This window comes from Spinacia oleracea, chromosome 1, assembly GCF_020520425.1.
Source record: "Spinacia oleracea cultivar Varoflay chromosome 1, BTI_SOV_V1, whole genome shotgun sequence".
Classification (NCBI taxonomy): domain Eukaryota; kingdom Viridiplantae; phylum Streptophyta; class Magnoliopsida; order Caryophyllales; family Amaranthaceae; genus Spinacia; species Spinacia oleracea.
Genome location: NC_079487.1, coordinates 5,162,708 through 5,175,349, shown reverse-complemented (window position 1 = coordinate 5,175,349; position 12,642 = coordinate 5,162,708). Strand labels below are relative to the sequence as shown.

At 43.2% G+C, this 12,642-nt stretch overlaps 1 protein-coding gene across 1 annotated transcript; it reads left to right on the top strand.

Annotated features, from left to right (window-relative positions):
• The first annotated feature begins 688 nt into the window (after positions 1–688).
• LOC130465700 (uncharacterized) lies at positions 689–1,370 on the top strand. Its single transcript, XM_056834566.1, has 2 exons — positions 689–1,147; positions 1,233–1,370. The coding sequence occupies exons 1-2, from the start codon at positions 689–691 to the stop codon at positions 1,278–1,280; spliced, it is 507 nt and encodes a 168-aa protein (XP_056690544.1). The 3' UTR covers positions 1,281–1,370.
• Positions 1,371–12,642: the final 11,272 nt, after the last annotated feature.

Sequence of the window (12,642 nt, the reverse complement as noted above, 5' to 3'; positions counted from 1 at the left end):
GAATTTGGGCATTTTCATGCTAGCCCCCAAGTATACCTACGACCCTAGTATTTTCTTATAATGTAGGTATTCTTGGTATATTGCTTGCGTTCCTCATAATTCATGGGTGACCAATCATGGGAGAATTTTGATTTTGCTGGAGTTAATTTTTACTTAGGGAATTTTGCTAAGTATGAACTTAGTATCATGTTTTTAGGGAACAAAAATTGTATGACTCCATTTCATGAGTGAAATGCACTCTTTTTAGGGATCGGTATGAGTGCCGATTTTGTCAAAGGTATAATGCCTTGTTGTATTGTTGATCAGCATGTCTGACGAGTCGTTACCCCCTCCTGGTGGCCACGAGGAGCGTGGCATGACGCGTCAGTCTACTGGCCCGGGTCCCCTATGGGTGGGCCCTGAGCTTTACGACGGTCGTGATCTGCACTACGACTTAGAGCACCACGTGACTTCCCGCCTTCACGCGAGGAGAGAGACTACGGTTCGCGGCTATGGCGCAGCGACTAGTGAGAACGTTTTTAGCTATCTGAGCTCGGACGCCCAGGCCTTGGTGAGGGCGAGCTCACTGTTTCCGGTGGTTGAGACCTTCTGGGAGATACTGCGGCTTAACATCTCCCTGTCCTTTCTGCGGTCGTTCATGAGGTGGTGGTGGGATACCACCAACACCTTCAATTTTCCTTGGGGCGAGATGACGATCACTCCTGAGGACTACACAGCTTTGACGGGCTTGACCTTTACAGGGAACCCCGTTCGTCTGAGGTCGGATGGCCCATCGCCGACTGTTGCTGAGGGTACCAGGCTCCTGGGCTCGTGGATGGGTAGTAGATTACCTTCGTACCAGCCCCGTGGGATACCTTTCGCTGACCTGATGTGGGCTTTGGAGCATGGGGTAGAGGAGTCGCCTTCGAGACAGGCTCGGCTGTTCTACCTCCATTTTATTACTTCCACTTTTCTATCGGGTCCGACTGACACCTTTCACCCGAGGTGGATAGGCATGGTGGAGGACGTGTCTACACTGGTTGACTATCGCTGGGGCGATTTGGGCAATGCGACGCTTGTCGGCCAGATGAGTTTGTCGGTGCGCGACTCGGACCCGAGTAGACGTCACTTTGTGATTACATTAGCGGGAGTGCCGCGTTTGATCGAGGTATGTGCCTAGACTTTATTTTGTTTTCTTGCTTTTACCGGGCCTCTCTTTTTTTGATGTTTTATTATCCTTTTCTTTTTTGCAGCTGTGGGCCTTTGAGCACTTACCTTGGCTGGCTCCCCGAAAGGGGTAGAGGCCTTTGGAGTTCCCTGCCGGTCGCCGTTGGGGTTGGAAGAAGAAGCTGACAGTGCGTCCACCGCCCGATACCGTGTGGGATCTTATTCGGGACGGGAACCCTGAGTATGTACAGAATCTTATCCTCTATCTCGTATTTCGTCATTCTTTTATATTTTTTTTATGTGCGAGATCTGACTGCGTTTGTACAAAAACAGGTGGTTTGGACCCCATGGCTCTCTTTTAGGGGTACCCATGCTTCGGTCAGGGATAGTTATGCCCTGAGCCAGATGCGGGTCTTGTTTGTTGGCCGCCGGGACCCTGTCTGGTACCTGGGAGAGCGGGTACGTATGCAGACGGTCGGGGCTTTTTTGGTGCCTAGGCCTCCTCCTGCGACCATGCTGTCTACTGAGTCGTGGAGGGTCCACTCGAGGACTGGCGTGCCGGCGACGGAGTTGGTGATAGAGGGAGCTAGCTATTACCAGTTTATCCAGGATTCTCTTCGTCTCCCGGAGCCTGGCGCTGTAAGTTGCCTCCTCTCTTTGTATTGATTTTAGTGTTTTAATGCTCGTGCCCATGTGTTTATGCCTACTGTGTTTTGTGCAGGAGGGTCCTGACCCTTCGTTGGGGGGGATGGGTGCTTCCCGATGCTCGGATCTCGTATACCGGAGAGAGTGGATCCGATATTGTGGAGACTTTCCCGGAAGACCGGGTTTTCCATGCTCCCCTCCCTGAGGGAGTAGAGGCGGTATGCACCTTTTATTTGTGTATTCTTCTTATATTCTTTCTTTCTTTTTTACTGACATTCTTGTTTCAGGTTCCGGCCCGTACGGCCAATGCGATGGTGGGGGTGATCAACCGGTTGAAGTCCGCGTTGGTTCGAGCTCGGTCTGCACTTTCTTGCAGGAGCCCCCACTCTACTCGGGTAATGTGCCCTCTTTTTTTCTTTTGATCTGTACCTTTTGCTTGGCTTTCGGTTATTCACTCTCTTTTTTGTCCTTTTTTGCAGACGGCTGCTGGACGTGCCGGGGCCGACGACGCGGGTCCCTTGGGCGGGGGACACGGTCGTGAGAGAGAGAGGGCATGGCGCTCGCCCCTACGACATCGCCGTTCTGACGCGGGGGTGAGTTCTTCAGGGGAGCGGTCCGAGCCGGAGCGTAGGCGACGTTCCGTGTCGGTGGCCCGAGAGCCTAGCCCCGAGTTGCAGTCACAACCTCATTTTTGGGGTGACTCTGGCTGGGGGCCCTCATACCACGGGGAGTGGAGTGGATGGACCGGCGAGGCTTGGAGACATGGAGCCGATGACGAGTCTTAGGCTTACCTCCTGTTTTGTACATATTCATTCTTATATTTCGCATGTATATATATATTTTTTGCGATTTTTGGTGCAAGAATGTTTTGAGCCTTCCGTGGGCTTTGTTTTAACATATTATAGCAATAATAGCTTTCTAAACCAACGACGAATTTGAAAAGGAAAAGACTTTCGTAAAAATAATGAGTTCATATAAGAGTGCACACATATTTTTAGACTAACCGACTACTTGGGGTATTACATATGCATGTTCACTATTTTTTTGTTTTTTTGCCGACTCGTGCCATACTCCTTTGTTGGGCTTGTTCCTGGAAATTCTTGTGGCTTTTTCATTCAATTTGGTCTTGCCCGTGCATGGGTTAGGGTAGAGTGCCCTTTGCAATATCTTTTCTTCTTGATGCGTTGCATGACTTTATTATTTTTTTAATTTTTATTGGACCGAATCCTTGATAAGGATTGCCTACGTATCTTGTCAGAATCAGGTCGTGCGTAGTTCTAATTTTTTTTTTGAAAGGGTGTTCATTACACGCCTGCTTCCCCCCAAGTGTTCGTGGTTCTTTTGAGGGTTAGAAAAAGGAGTACGAACACTTTGCAGAAGCGGGAGGGTAGGTGGCAAGAGAGAATGACGCCTGATCTAGGGCGAATGAAATATCGGCGCCCAGGCCTGGGCGTGAAAAATAACAGCGCCCAGTCCTGGGCGTTGAAGTTTTGTCCTTCGCTTTTTCTACTTTATCGAGTTTTATGCCGTTTGCTTAGAGTAATGCGCAGAATGTTTGCTTATGAGTCTTAATGTGTTTTATTAGATGCCTTAACTCTGGACTGAATTTAAATATGGTACTTTTTTAATTGGTCTAAGTTTGTGAGGTTAGCGAATTCCGCTCCATCTATGTCAGCTAGTTGGATTGCTCCGCTAGGTAGGATGGTCTTTACAAAATACGGTCCTGTCCAGTTAGGCCGGAATTTTCCTCGTGGGTCCGTAGTAGGTGCGCGGACTTCTTTTAATACAAAATCGCCTTCTTTGATGTTTCGAGGTTTGAGTCTTTTGTTGAATTTCCTTGCGATGCGCTTTTGATACACTTGCACGTGATGTAGAGCTCTCAACCTCCGTTCGTCTAAAAGGACGAGTTCGTCGTACCTAGCTTGAACCCAATCAGCTTCGGGTAGCTTGCTTTCTAGGACGATCCGGAGGGAGGGAATCTCCAACTAGACCGGTTGGACTGCTTCCATTCCGTATACCAAGGAGTAGGGTGTTACTCCAATGGAGGTGCGGATTGAGGTTCGATAGCCCCATAATGCGAAGTGTAATTTATTGGGCCAATCCTTATAATTTTCGGCAATTTTTTCGATTATGACTTTAATATTTTTGTTGGCCGCCTCTACCGCGCCGTTCATTTGTGGCCTGTAGGGAGAGGATTTATGGTGTTTGACATGATATTTTTTGAGCAGGTCTTGGACTTCGGCCCTGAAGTGGGAACCTTGGTCACTTATGATTTCATGTGGAACCCCGTATCGACAGAATATGTTCTTTTCTAGGAATCGAGCGACATGTTTGGCTGTTAATTTTGCATAGGAGACTGCCTCTACCCATTTAGTGAAGTAATCAATTGCGACTAAAAAGTACTCGTGTCCCCCTACGCCTGTTGGTGTTACCTTGCCGATTATATCTATACCCCAGGTGGAAAAGGGCCATGGAGAAGTGAAGGTGTATAGTTCTGAGGGAGGCAAATGGTTAAGGTTACTGAAGATTTGGCATTTTGGGCAAGTTTTTACAAAGTGATGACAATCAGTTTCCATAGTGGTCCAATAGTATCCTGAGCGGGATATTTTTTGGGATAGCATTTTTCCGTTCATATGGGGTCCGCACACGCAGTTATGGTATTCTTCCATCAGTCTTTGGGCTTGGTTTTGATGGACACAAAGTAATTTGATTTTATTCGGCGTGTATTTGTACAGTTCTCCCAGAATTATGCTATATTGTGAAGCGAGGAGGCGTAGGGCCTTTTGTGCTCGCGGGGAAGTGTTTGGGGGGAATTCCCCACTTATTTTGTAACGAAGGATGTCCGTGTACCATGGTTCTTCTTCGGTGTTTTCAGGTTCGGAGTCTATGGAGAACAATAAGCCGGCTCTTTCCTTCGCTCGACCCGAAGGGTCATTCCGTCCCATTCATTCGGGATGTTGAGCATTGAAGCTAGCTTTGCTAGTGCATCCGTGAATTGGTTGTCGTCTCTTGGCAAGTACGTATACTCGATTTTTTCAAATTGCTCGACTATTTGGTCCAAGTGAGCTTGATATTTTGAGAGACTAGTGCTTCGGACCTTCCATCTTTTGGATATATGGTTGATTATTAGGGAAGAATCCCCGAAGACTTGTAGGTGTTTGACTCCGAGGCTAACTGCGGCCTCTATCTAGCCCAACTATGCAGGCCTCGTATTCGGCGGCATTGTTTGTGGCCTCGAAGTCAAGTTTGACGGAAATTGGTATATGGGCTCCTTCGGGACTGACTAGGAGAACTCCGACGCCGCATCCTTTTTGGTTGGACGCGCCATCGAAGTATAGTGTCCAATAGTCGTCTCGTATCGTCAGAAGTTCCTCGTCGGGGAGGAGGTAAGCTTCTGTGGTTTCCTCATTCGTGGCATGCTCGGCCAGGAATTCGGCTACCGCTCTTCCTTTGATTGTTTTTTCCGGCATGAATTTTAGGTCGAATTCTGAGAGCATGACTAGCCACCTGGATAGGCGACCACTTAGGGCGGGCTTTTCGAACATGTATTTTAAGGGATCTAGTTGTGACACTATATGAACAGTGTGGGCCAATAGGTAATGTCTGAGTTTTTTGGATGCCCAGACGAGGGCGAGACAGGTTTTCTCAAGTTCTGTGTATCTCGTCTCGTACTGTATGAACTTCTTGCTCAAGTAGTAAATGGCTCGCTCGGATCCATGTACACACTGTGAGAGCATAGCTCCTGCTGCAGTATCCGTGACGGTTAGGTATAGGCGTAAAGGGATTCCAGGCAAAGGCGGGGAGAGGACGGGTGGTTTGCTTAGGTATTCTTTGATTTTATCGAAGGCAGTTTGGCATTGTTCATCCCATTCGATCTTTTCTTCTTTTCTTAGTTTTTTGAATATTGGCTCACAAGTCATAGTAAGCTTGGAAATGAACCTACTAATGTATTGCAGCTTTCCTAGGAAGCCCCTTATCTGTTTTTCAGTTTTTGGTGGGGGCATTTCGGTAATGGCTTTGATCTTAGATGGGTCAATCTCGATTCCTCGCGTACTAACAACATATCCTAGCAATTTTCCCGAGGTTACCCCGAACACACATTTTTGTGGATTTAGTCTCATGTTATATTTCAAGATTCGGGTGAAGAACTTTTTAAGTGCCGGGAGGTGACCGCACCGGTCTTTAGATTTGACGATCATGTCGTCCACATAGACCTCGATTTCTTTATGTATCATGTCATGGAGTAACGTGGTGGCTGTTCTTTGATAGGTGGCCCCCGCGTTTTTCAAACCAAAAGGCATTACAGTGTAACAATATGTTCCCCAAGGGGTAATGAAAGTTGTTTTTTCCATGTCTTCTTCTGCCATGAGTATTTGGTTATATCCGGGGTACCCGTCCATAAAGGAGAGGAGCGCGTGTTCTGCGGTGTTGTCTACTAGTATGTCAATGTGAGGTAGAGGGAAGTCATCTTTAGGACTGGCTTTGTTAAGGTCTCGAAAGTCTACGCACATTCGCACTCGTCCATCTTTTTTAGCTACGGGGACAATATTGGCCACCCATTCTGGGTAGTTGGAGACTTTTATAAAGCCGGCGTCTAATTGCTTAGTGACTTCTTCTTTTATTTTCAAGGCTATCTCTGGTTTGAGCCGCCGTAGCTTTTGTTTTACTGGCATCATTTTGGGATCTAGCGGAATTTTATGCTCAGCGATTTCTCGATCTATTCCTGGCATGTCTTTGTAGGACCAGGCAAAGACACCCTCGAATTCCCGCAAAGTGGAGATTAGATCGGCCTTTTCAGTGGGAGTTAAGGTGAGGCCAATTTTAATAATTTTAGGATTTTCTTCTGTTCCAATATTTACCGATTCTGTGTCCTCAATTATAGGAGTTTTGAGTTCTTGCTCACTTACATCTTTTATTAGTTCAGTATATTCCTCTTCTGGCTCTTTTTCGTGCTCATTAGTGGCGAGACATTCTGCATTATTACTCGGATTGTTAAGCGGCACATACTCAAAAGTTTTGTTTATCTTATTAAAGTCATGAAGCATTACATCAAAGAGATCTCCAGGAGTAGAGATTTCTGGGTCTAAACTATTTTTGGGAGGGGTTACAATTTTGCTAGGTTCGGACTCAGAGTCAGACTCGGATTCAGACTCTAATTCTTCATACATCGGACCCTCTCCCGCAGATATCTTGAACTTCATCCCACGAGCGTTAGTCCATTTGAAAGTCTTGCGCCACCCTCGTTGGATTTGGTCATCTTTTGAGGGTGATGGAGCGATCAATTTAGTAGGATCGAACACTTCATCTTGGAGAGCTAATGCCATAATTTCTGTTTCTTTCTTCGCTCTTTTCTTTTCTAACCCAAACAATAGCCTGAAAGCGTGTGAGTTGGGGAGCGTTTTTGGCATAGCATGGTTCTTTGGGGCGAGTGGCCTTTGAGAACGTAAAGGGTCGTGTCCCAGAGCTTGCATCTCTTGGGTTTGTGCGACCTCTAGGTATAGATGTTCGGGATATGCTTCTTCCATCGCGTTCCTCTAGTACTCAGGGGCCCTGCATTATTGTTGTGGAGTAGGAGACACATTAGTTTGTTTCGTGAGTCGGTTTTTTTAGACATTCTATGACTACCCTTAAGTCGGACTAGTATATTTGGACTGTTATGTGTGCACTTTGAACTCTTTATGTTTTTGAAAATCTCTGCCCGTGTGACATTCATGATTATTTGCATGGTCGACTTTTAGTGTCGAGCATTGCCGTCGTAGGAGGCCTAACAACGACGCAAAGAGTTATTAATTTTTCGCGAGTCGCTTTTGAAATCGAGTGCTTTTCTTACGCCCTCGTAGAAATTCTTTTTATGAACATTTTTTGCTACGTATTTTCCTTTCGTGCGGGCACCGAAGCTGCTGCGCCTGACCAGAAGGCCAAGCAGCAACTTCAGCGCCCAGCGAGGGGCGTGAGAATTTCTGGCGCCCAGCCAGGGGCGTTGAAAATGCGTCCCTGGCTGGTTATCGTTTTCTGTCTACTGTTTATGCGACTTCAATTTGCGTGCTTGCCTGATAACGTCCTTTACGCGTGGCAGCGTTTGTGGGATTCGTTACAGTCGCTTATTTTGTGGCGATCATTCGGGTTTACGGAACACGTGTTTCAGTATAACTCTTTGGCAAATTAGTCTATGAATGTTTGGGCAGTTTTTAAGGTCGTTGGTTTTCTAGGATAGTTTGTCACACACAATCACATATTTCGCTACACATAACTACATTACAAACATGGATTTGAAAATTAAATATGCCACGTAGTTTATGATAGGCTTCTATGGGTAGTTTATTTGCGCCTGGCTTGGTACCGCTTCTATCGTAGATCCAACACATGCCCCGGTCGAGGTAGTGTCTTCAACAGACGAATTTCGCTCAAGAGGCCAACCCGCAAGTGCAAGCCAAGAGGGCATGCAGGCGAGAGGGACCTAATGAGCGAGCGATTGGGTTCGGGATAGGTGTACTACCTGCACAAGTACCGAGTGGGAAACATGCGCGGCGTATGCACCCCCCTATTGGCGAAAAAAGGTATCCTTAGTCCCAACTCCCGAGGGAGCCGAGATTCGTTATGATGTTCAGCCCGTTCACATTAAAATGCTGATTTCCAGGTCGTCCCAACTTGATGGGGAAATAAACGCGGGGTAGGATCGTTTCACCCTTCGGCTATTTTGATTACCTACAAGCACGAGTATTTCCTTCACTATCCCCAGTGGAGTCGCCACTGTGAGGGGGTCGAAAAAGCGCGAGGCTAATGCGTGACCTTGTCCCTCGTGGGTGTGACGATTCTTTTTATTCAATCAAGTGTAATTGGATTTCCTGTGAGTATACACCCAATTGACTAGTAATATAGGAGTCGCCATTCAGTTTTTAACGACAATGAGAAAAACTGACAAAACCCGGTTATCGTGACATAAAGGGAGTGCAATTATGTTTGACCACGACGGCCGTAGGTTCCCTTGTGATCCCTGGTGTGGGGATCTCTCAATATACACCCGCAAGGTAGAGATTGAGGGTTCGTGGGGCTGTAACTACCGAGAGGAGTAATTCGCTCGTCGATAACTCCAGAGGCAGGATATCCTTACTAGCTCAGCATAAATAATTGAAGGGACATGCGTTAACTATTAAACTAATCTGAGTTGGTTTTAATAATATGCAACATATAATACTAATTCGATCGTGATTATCTGATTTAAATAGCATTAAGGGACCTAGCATGATAATCCGATTTCCCAAAAATATCATATTTGTTAGGCGTGATAGTACAATCAGATTAGGTTAGTTTAACAGTTCATAAAAAGGGCGAGGAAAGCAGTTAAATCATCGAAAAGGGACACATTACGACGCACCCTTGAGAGGTGCGTCACGGTTCTCAGAAAACTAACCACTTTGACTTTGCTACTTCTCCTTTTTATTTAACGAATCTCAATTATGGGACAGGATACGTTCTGTTTGATTTATGGATCGATTGCGACAGAACGCGTGAACAGTTTCGCAGCGAGAGGCTTAGGCTAAGGGTTGGAGTCAATACTCAGAATATAATTGTGTGTTGTTGTTGTCGAAATTAGGGGCCTATTTATAGGGAAGAGTTCGTGGAAAGATAGAATTGCAGAGTTCTAATCCACAAAGAATTAGGAAAAAACACGTACCCAGGTATTTTCAGCGCCCAGAGCCAGGCGTTGAAAATAGGGTCTGGGCTGTTTTCTTTAGTCAGATTCAGATTCCTGAAATCCGTAGAGTTTAAATTAATTCGAGTCTTTTAGCGCGTATCAATTTTATGACGGAATGCGTCTGGGTCCGTTACGAACTCTAGGCTCGTTAGGATTTTAATTAATACGTAACTCTTATTTCTGAATCATATTAGGAATAGGATTCTCGCAGTTTTCTATCTCATTTAGGATTTATGTTGGAATGCAACACCTAATTCTGACAGGTTTCTATCTTTTATGATTTGCCACTTTTAGAAGCTACCTTTTACGGCAGTTACTATTTTTAGCAGGTTTCCATAAATAGCAGGTTTCGGGTGAGGTGAAATGGGGAATCGAGATTCGTTTATTTTATAGGAGATGCGTTGTCAAGTGGAGTTTTTACGTTTTCATCATCGAACCTTTCCCTTGCGGGAATGGGGACAAAAGAAGGTGTCTACACGCAGCGAGCGCAAGCTCGCGTGCGACGAGCGCTACGCCCAGCGACGGTGAGCAGCGAGCGTGTTGCGACGAGCGCTGGCGCGCGCCTTGCGATGGTGAGCAGCAGCAGATGCGACGCAGCACATAGGCTGCGCGCACATGGCCAGCGATGGCTGCGTGCGTGTGGCCTATGGCTGTGCGTTGCGTGGTGATGTTGCGTCACGATTAGATCGTTTTAAAATTTTAATTTGAAATTTTCAGTTTACGTAATTTTAATTAATTTTAAAATTAATAATTTAAATTGTTTTCTTGGATTTTAATTTTGAATATTATAATTATAATAAATTTTATTTATTCTAATTATTTTACTAAAATTAAAATCATGAATTAATTTAAATACGACTGAAAGTAAATTAAATTTGTGGATTCAATTATAAATTTATATGAGCTTTAAATTTTAATTAAATTTGTATGTTTCCGGTTAGACTAGAAATACATTTTTATGTTTAAAATTAGTAAAGCATATGAATTTATTCGTTTAAGTGGGAGCCCTTTTAGTCATAAACTCTTGATTAAGTCTACAAATCCTTAAGGTTAAAACAACTTGATTAGAATTAATAAGGACTGAATAATTTGTAGATTATTGGTGCCCTTGATTAATTGCTGCAAATGTTTATGTGATGCATAATGTGTTTTACTAACCAGCTATGTGGGCCATTCATGATAATGAATGGGTGAATGGTATATATTGTATATGTACTATTTTGCAGGTTATGAAGTGACTAGTATGGCCCAAATAGGATAGAAAATATGGTCTGCGTACCATTAATTTGAATGTAATTGGTCTAAAGTACCAAAATTGTTTTTCAATTCAAATATGGTCTGCGTACCATCAAATAGTTGTAATTAGTTTAATTATAGCTTATCCTATTTGAAGAAAATGGTGCCTCCCATGGAGATTTTCGAGACGGACTTTGAAGTTGAAGCTTCAAAATGAAGTCGGGCCATACTAGATCACATTTATCTTATGCATGCTTTAAGTTATTTATTGCTTTAAATATGTCTTAATTATGCATGAGATTGTGGCTTGATTATGTTGCATGATTAAGGATTTTAGTTCACTTAAAATCTAACCAACATAGTAAGAGCCTTAAGTTCCAAACTTAAAAATTGAGTTAAAAGGTGCCATGCCAAAATATACACTTGCTTGGATATCCTTTACATCAATCTAGTAATAGTTTTCGCTCAGCGAGGTGTTACTTATTGGTCCTAAAGGGGCAAGGTACACAAATAATTGTTAGTACATGTTAGTTTTGGTGAAACTCAACGATATAAGTAAGGAGTCCTTTTATATCGTGGCAAAATCGATAGGTTTACCTAATAAGTTCTTAGACGTGCCTATCAACCAAGAATAGTTTCTAGACTATTAGCAAAAGGTTTTTTGCTTACCTAAGATGTTTTAGGATTGAGTCGACAAACTGTGCTTAATTCTTCAATGGTTTTAGGATCTTGGAATCATTTTATTCACACCTGCCGGAACACATAACTCGAATAAAATGCTAATAACTTGTTTGAATTGCATGATTGCTTTAATTTCAAGTTATTATTCATGATAAATGTTTAGACTTTGCATGCTTCAATGTATGTTTTAATTATTGTTTATAATTAAATATCTTGCACTGTAGTAAATCCTTTTAGAAAGGTAACAGTAAATTTCCTCGATTGGTAGTGAATCCAAGAACGATTCACGGAAATGAGAGAAAGTGAGCAATTTAAAATGTACGTTTCTTATATCGACTTTTATGGTTGTTATCGAATATCAAAATCGAATGACAAACCAATTGGTGCTTATGAAATTCAAAATACACTGTAGTTTTGAGATCATAAAGCATTGAGTTTAAAACGCTCAGCTTTACCAATGGTTAACAACCTAATATCTTTTTCCATTTAATTCTCGAATGAGTCTAGTTCCTAGACATTCGAATAGATCGATGCTTAGAGAATTTTAGAAGCTTCTGGTAAGATCATCTAGTTGAAACAGAATATTCAACATAAATGGTAAGAACTTTGATAAAATGACATTGGACATGTCTAACAAAGTATAAAAGTCAACACTAGAGAGTTCAATTCTCAAGACTATAAGAAAGGATACAAGAAATAGGAAAACAAAGGAACAAATGAAAGGAATTTACGATTCCGGTTCTACCTATAAGTTTATGTTTAAAGAGTAGTGACCTAGCAATCAAACTTCCTTGGTATCATATACCGCTTGAGGTTCTTACTTCGGTAATAACTCAAACAATTGAAGCTAGGCTACACTAATGGCCTACAAGTGGGAAATGAAGCATGGCAATGCTACATTAGTTGTAGGGTCATCTAGTTTGTTTTAAGTCCTTTCAAAGGCTGGAACTTAATGGCTATTTTGTTCCATAACCAGCATACCTAAATTTCTGTTTTCAAACACAGAAAGACTCACATTCAAGAAAAACAAAAACAATGTTTTGGGTTGAGTCAATATGCTTGATTAAAACAAACAACTCTTTAACAATAAAAACTTTACTAGGTTCAAATCAACCCCTTGATTTGAGTTCCACTAATCTTTGGCATTGTTGCTTAGACCATATCAACAAGTTAACATTCATAAGCTCTATTTTAATGGACTTTTGAAAGTTAATTGATTTCTAGATCAATTTAAGACA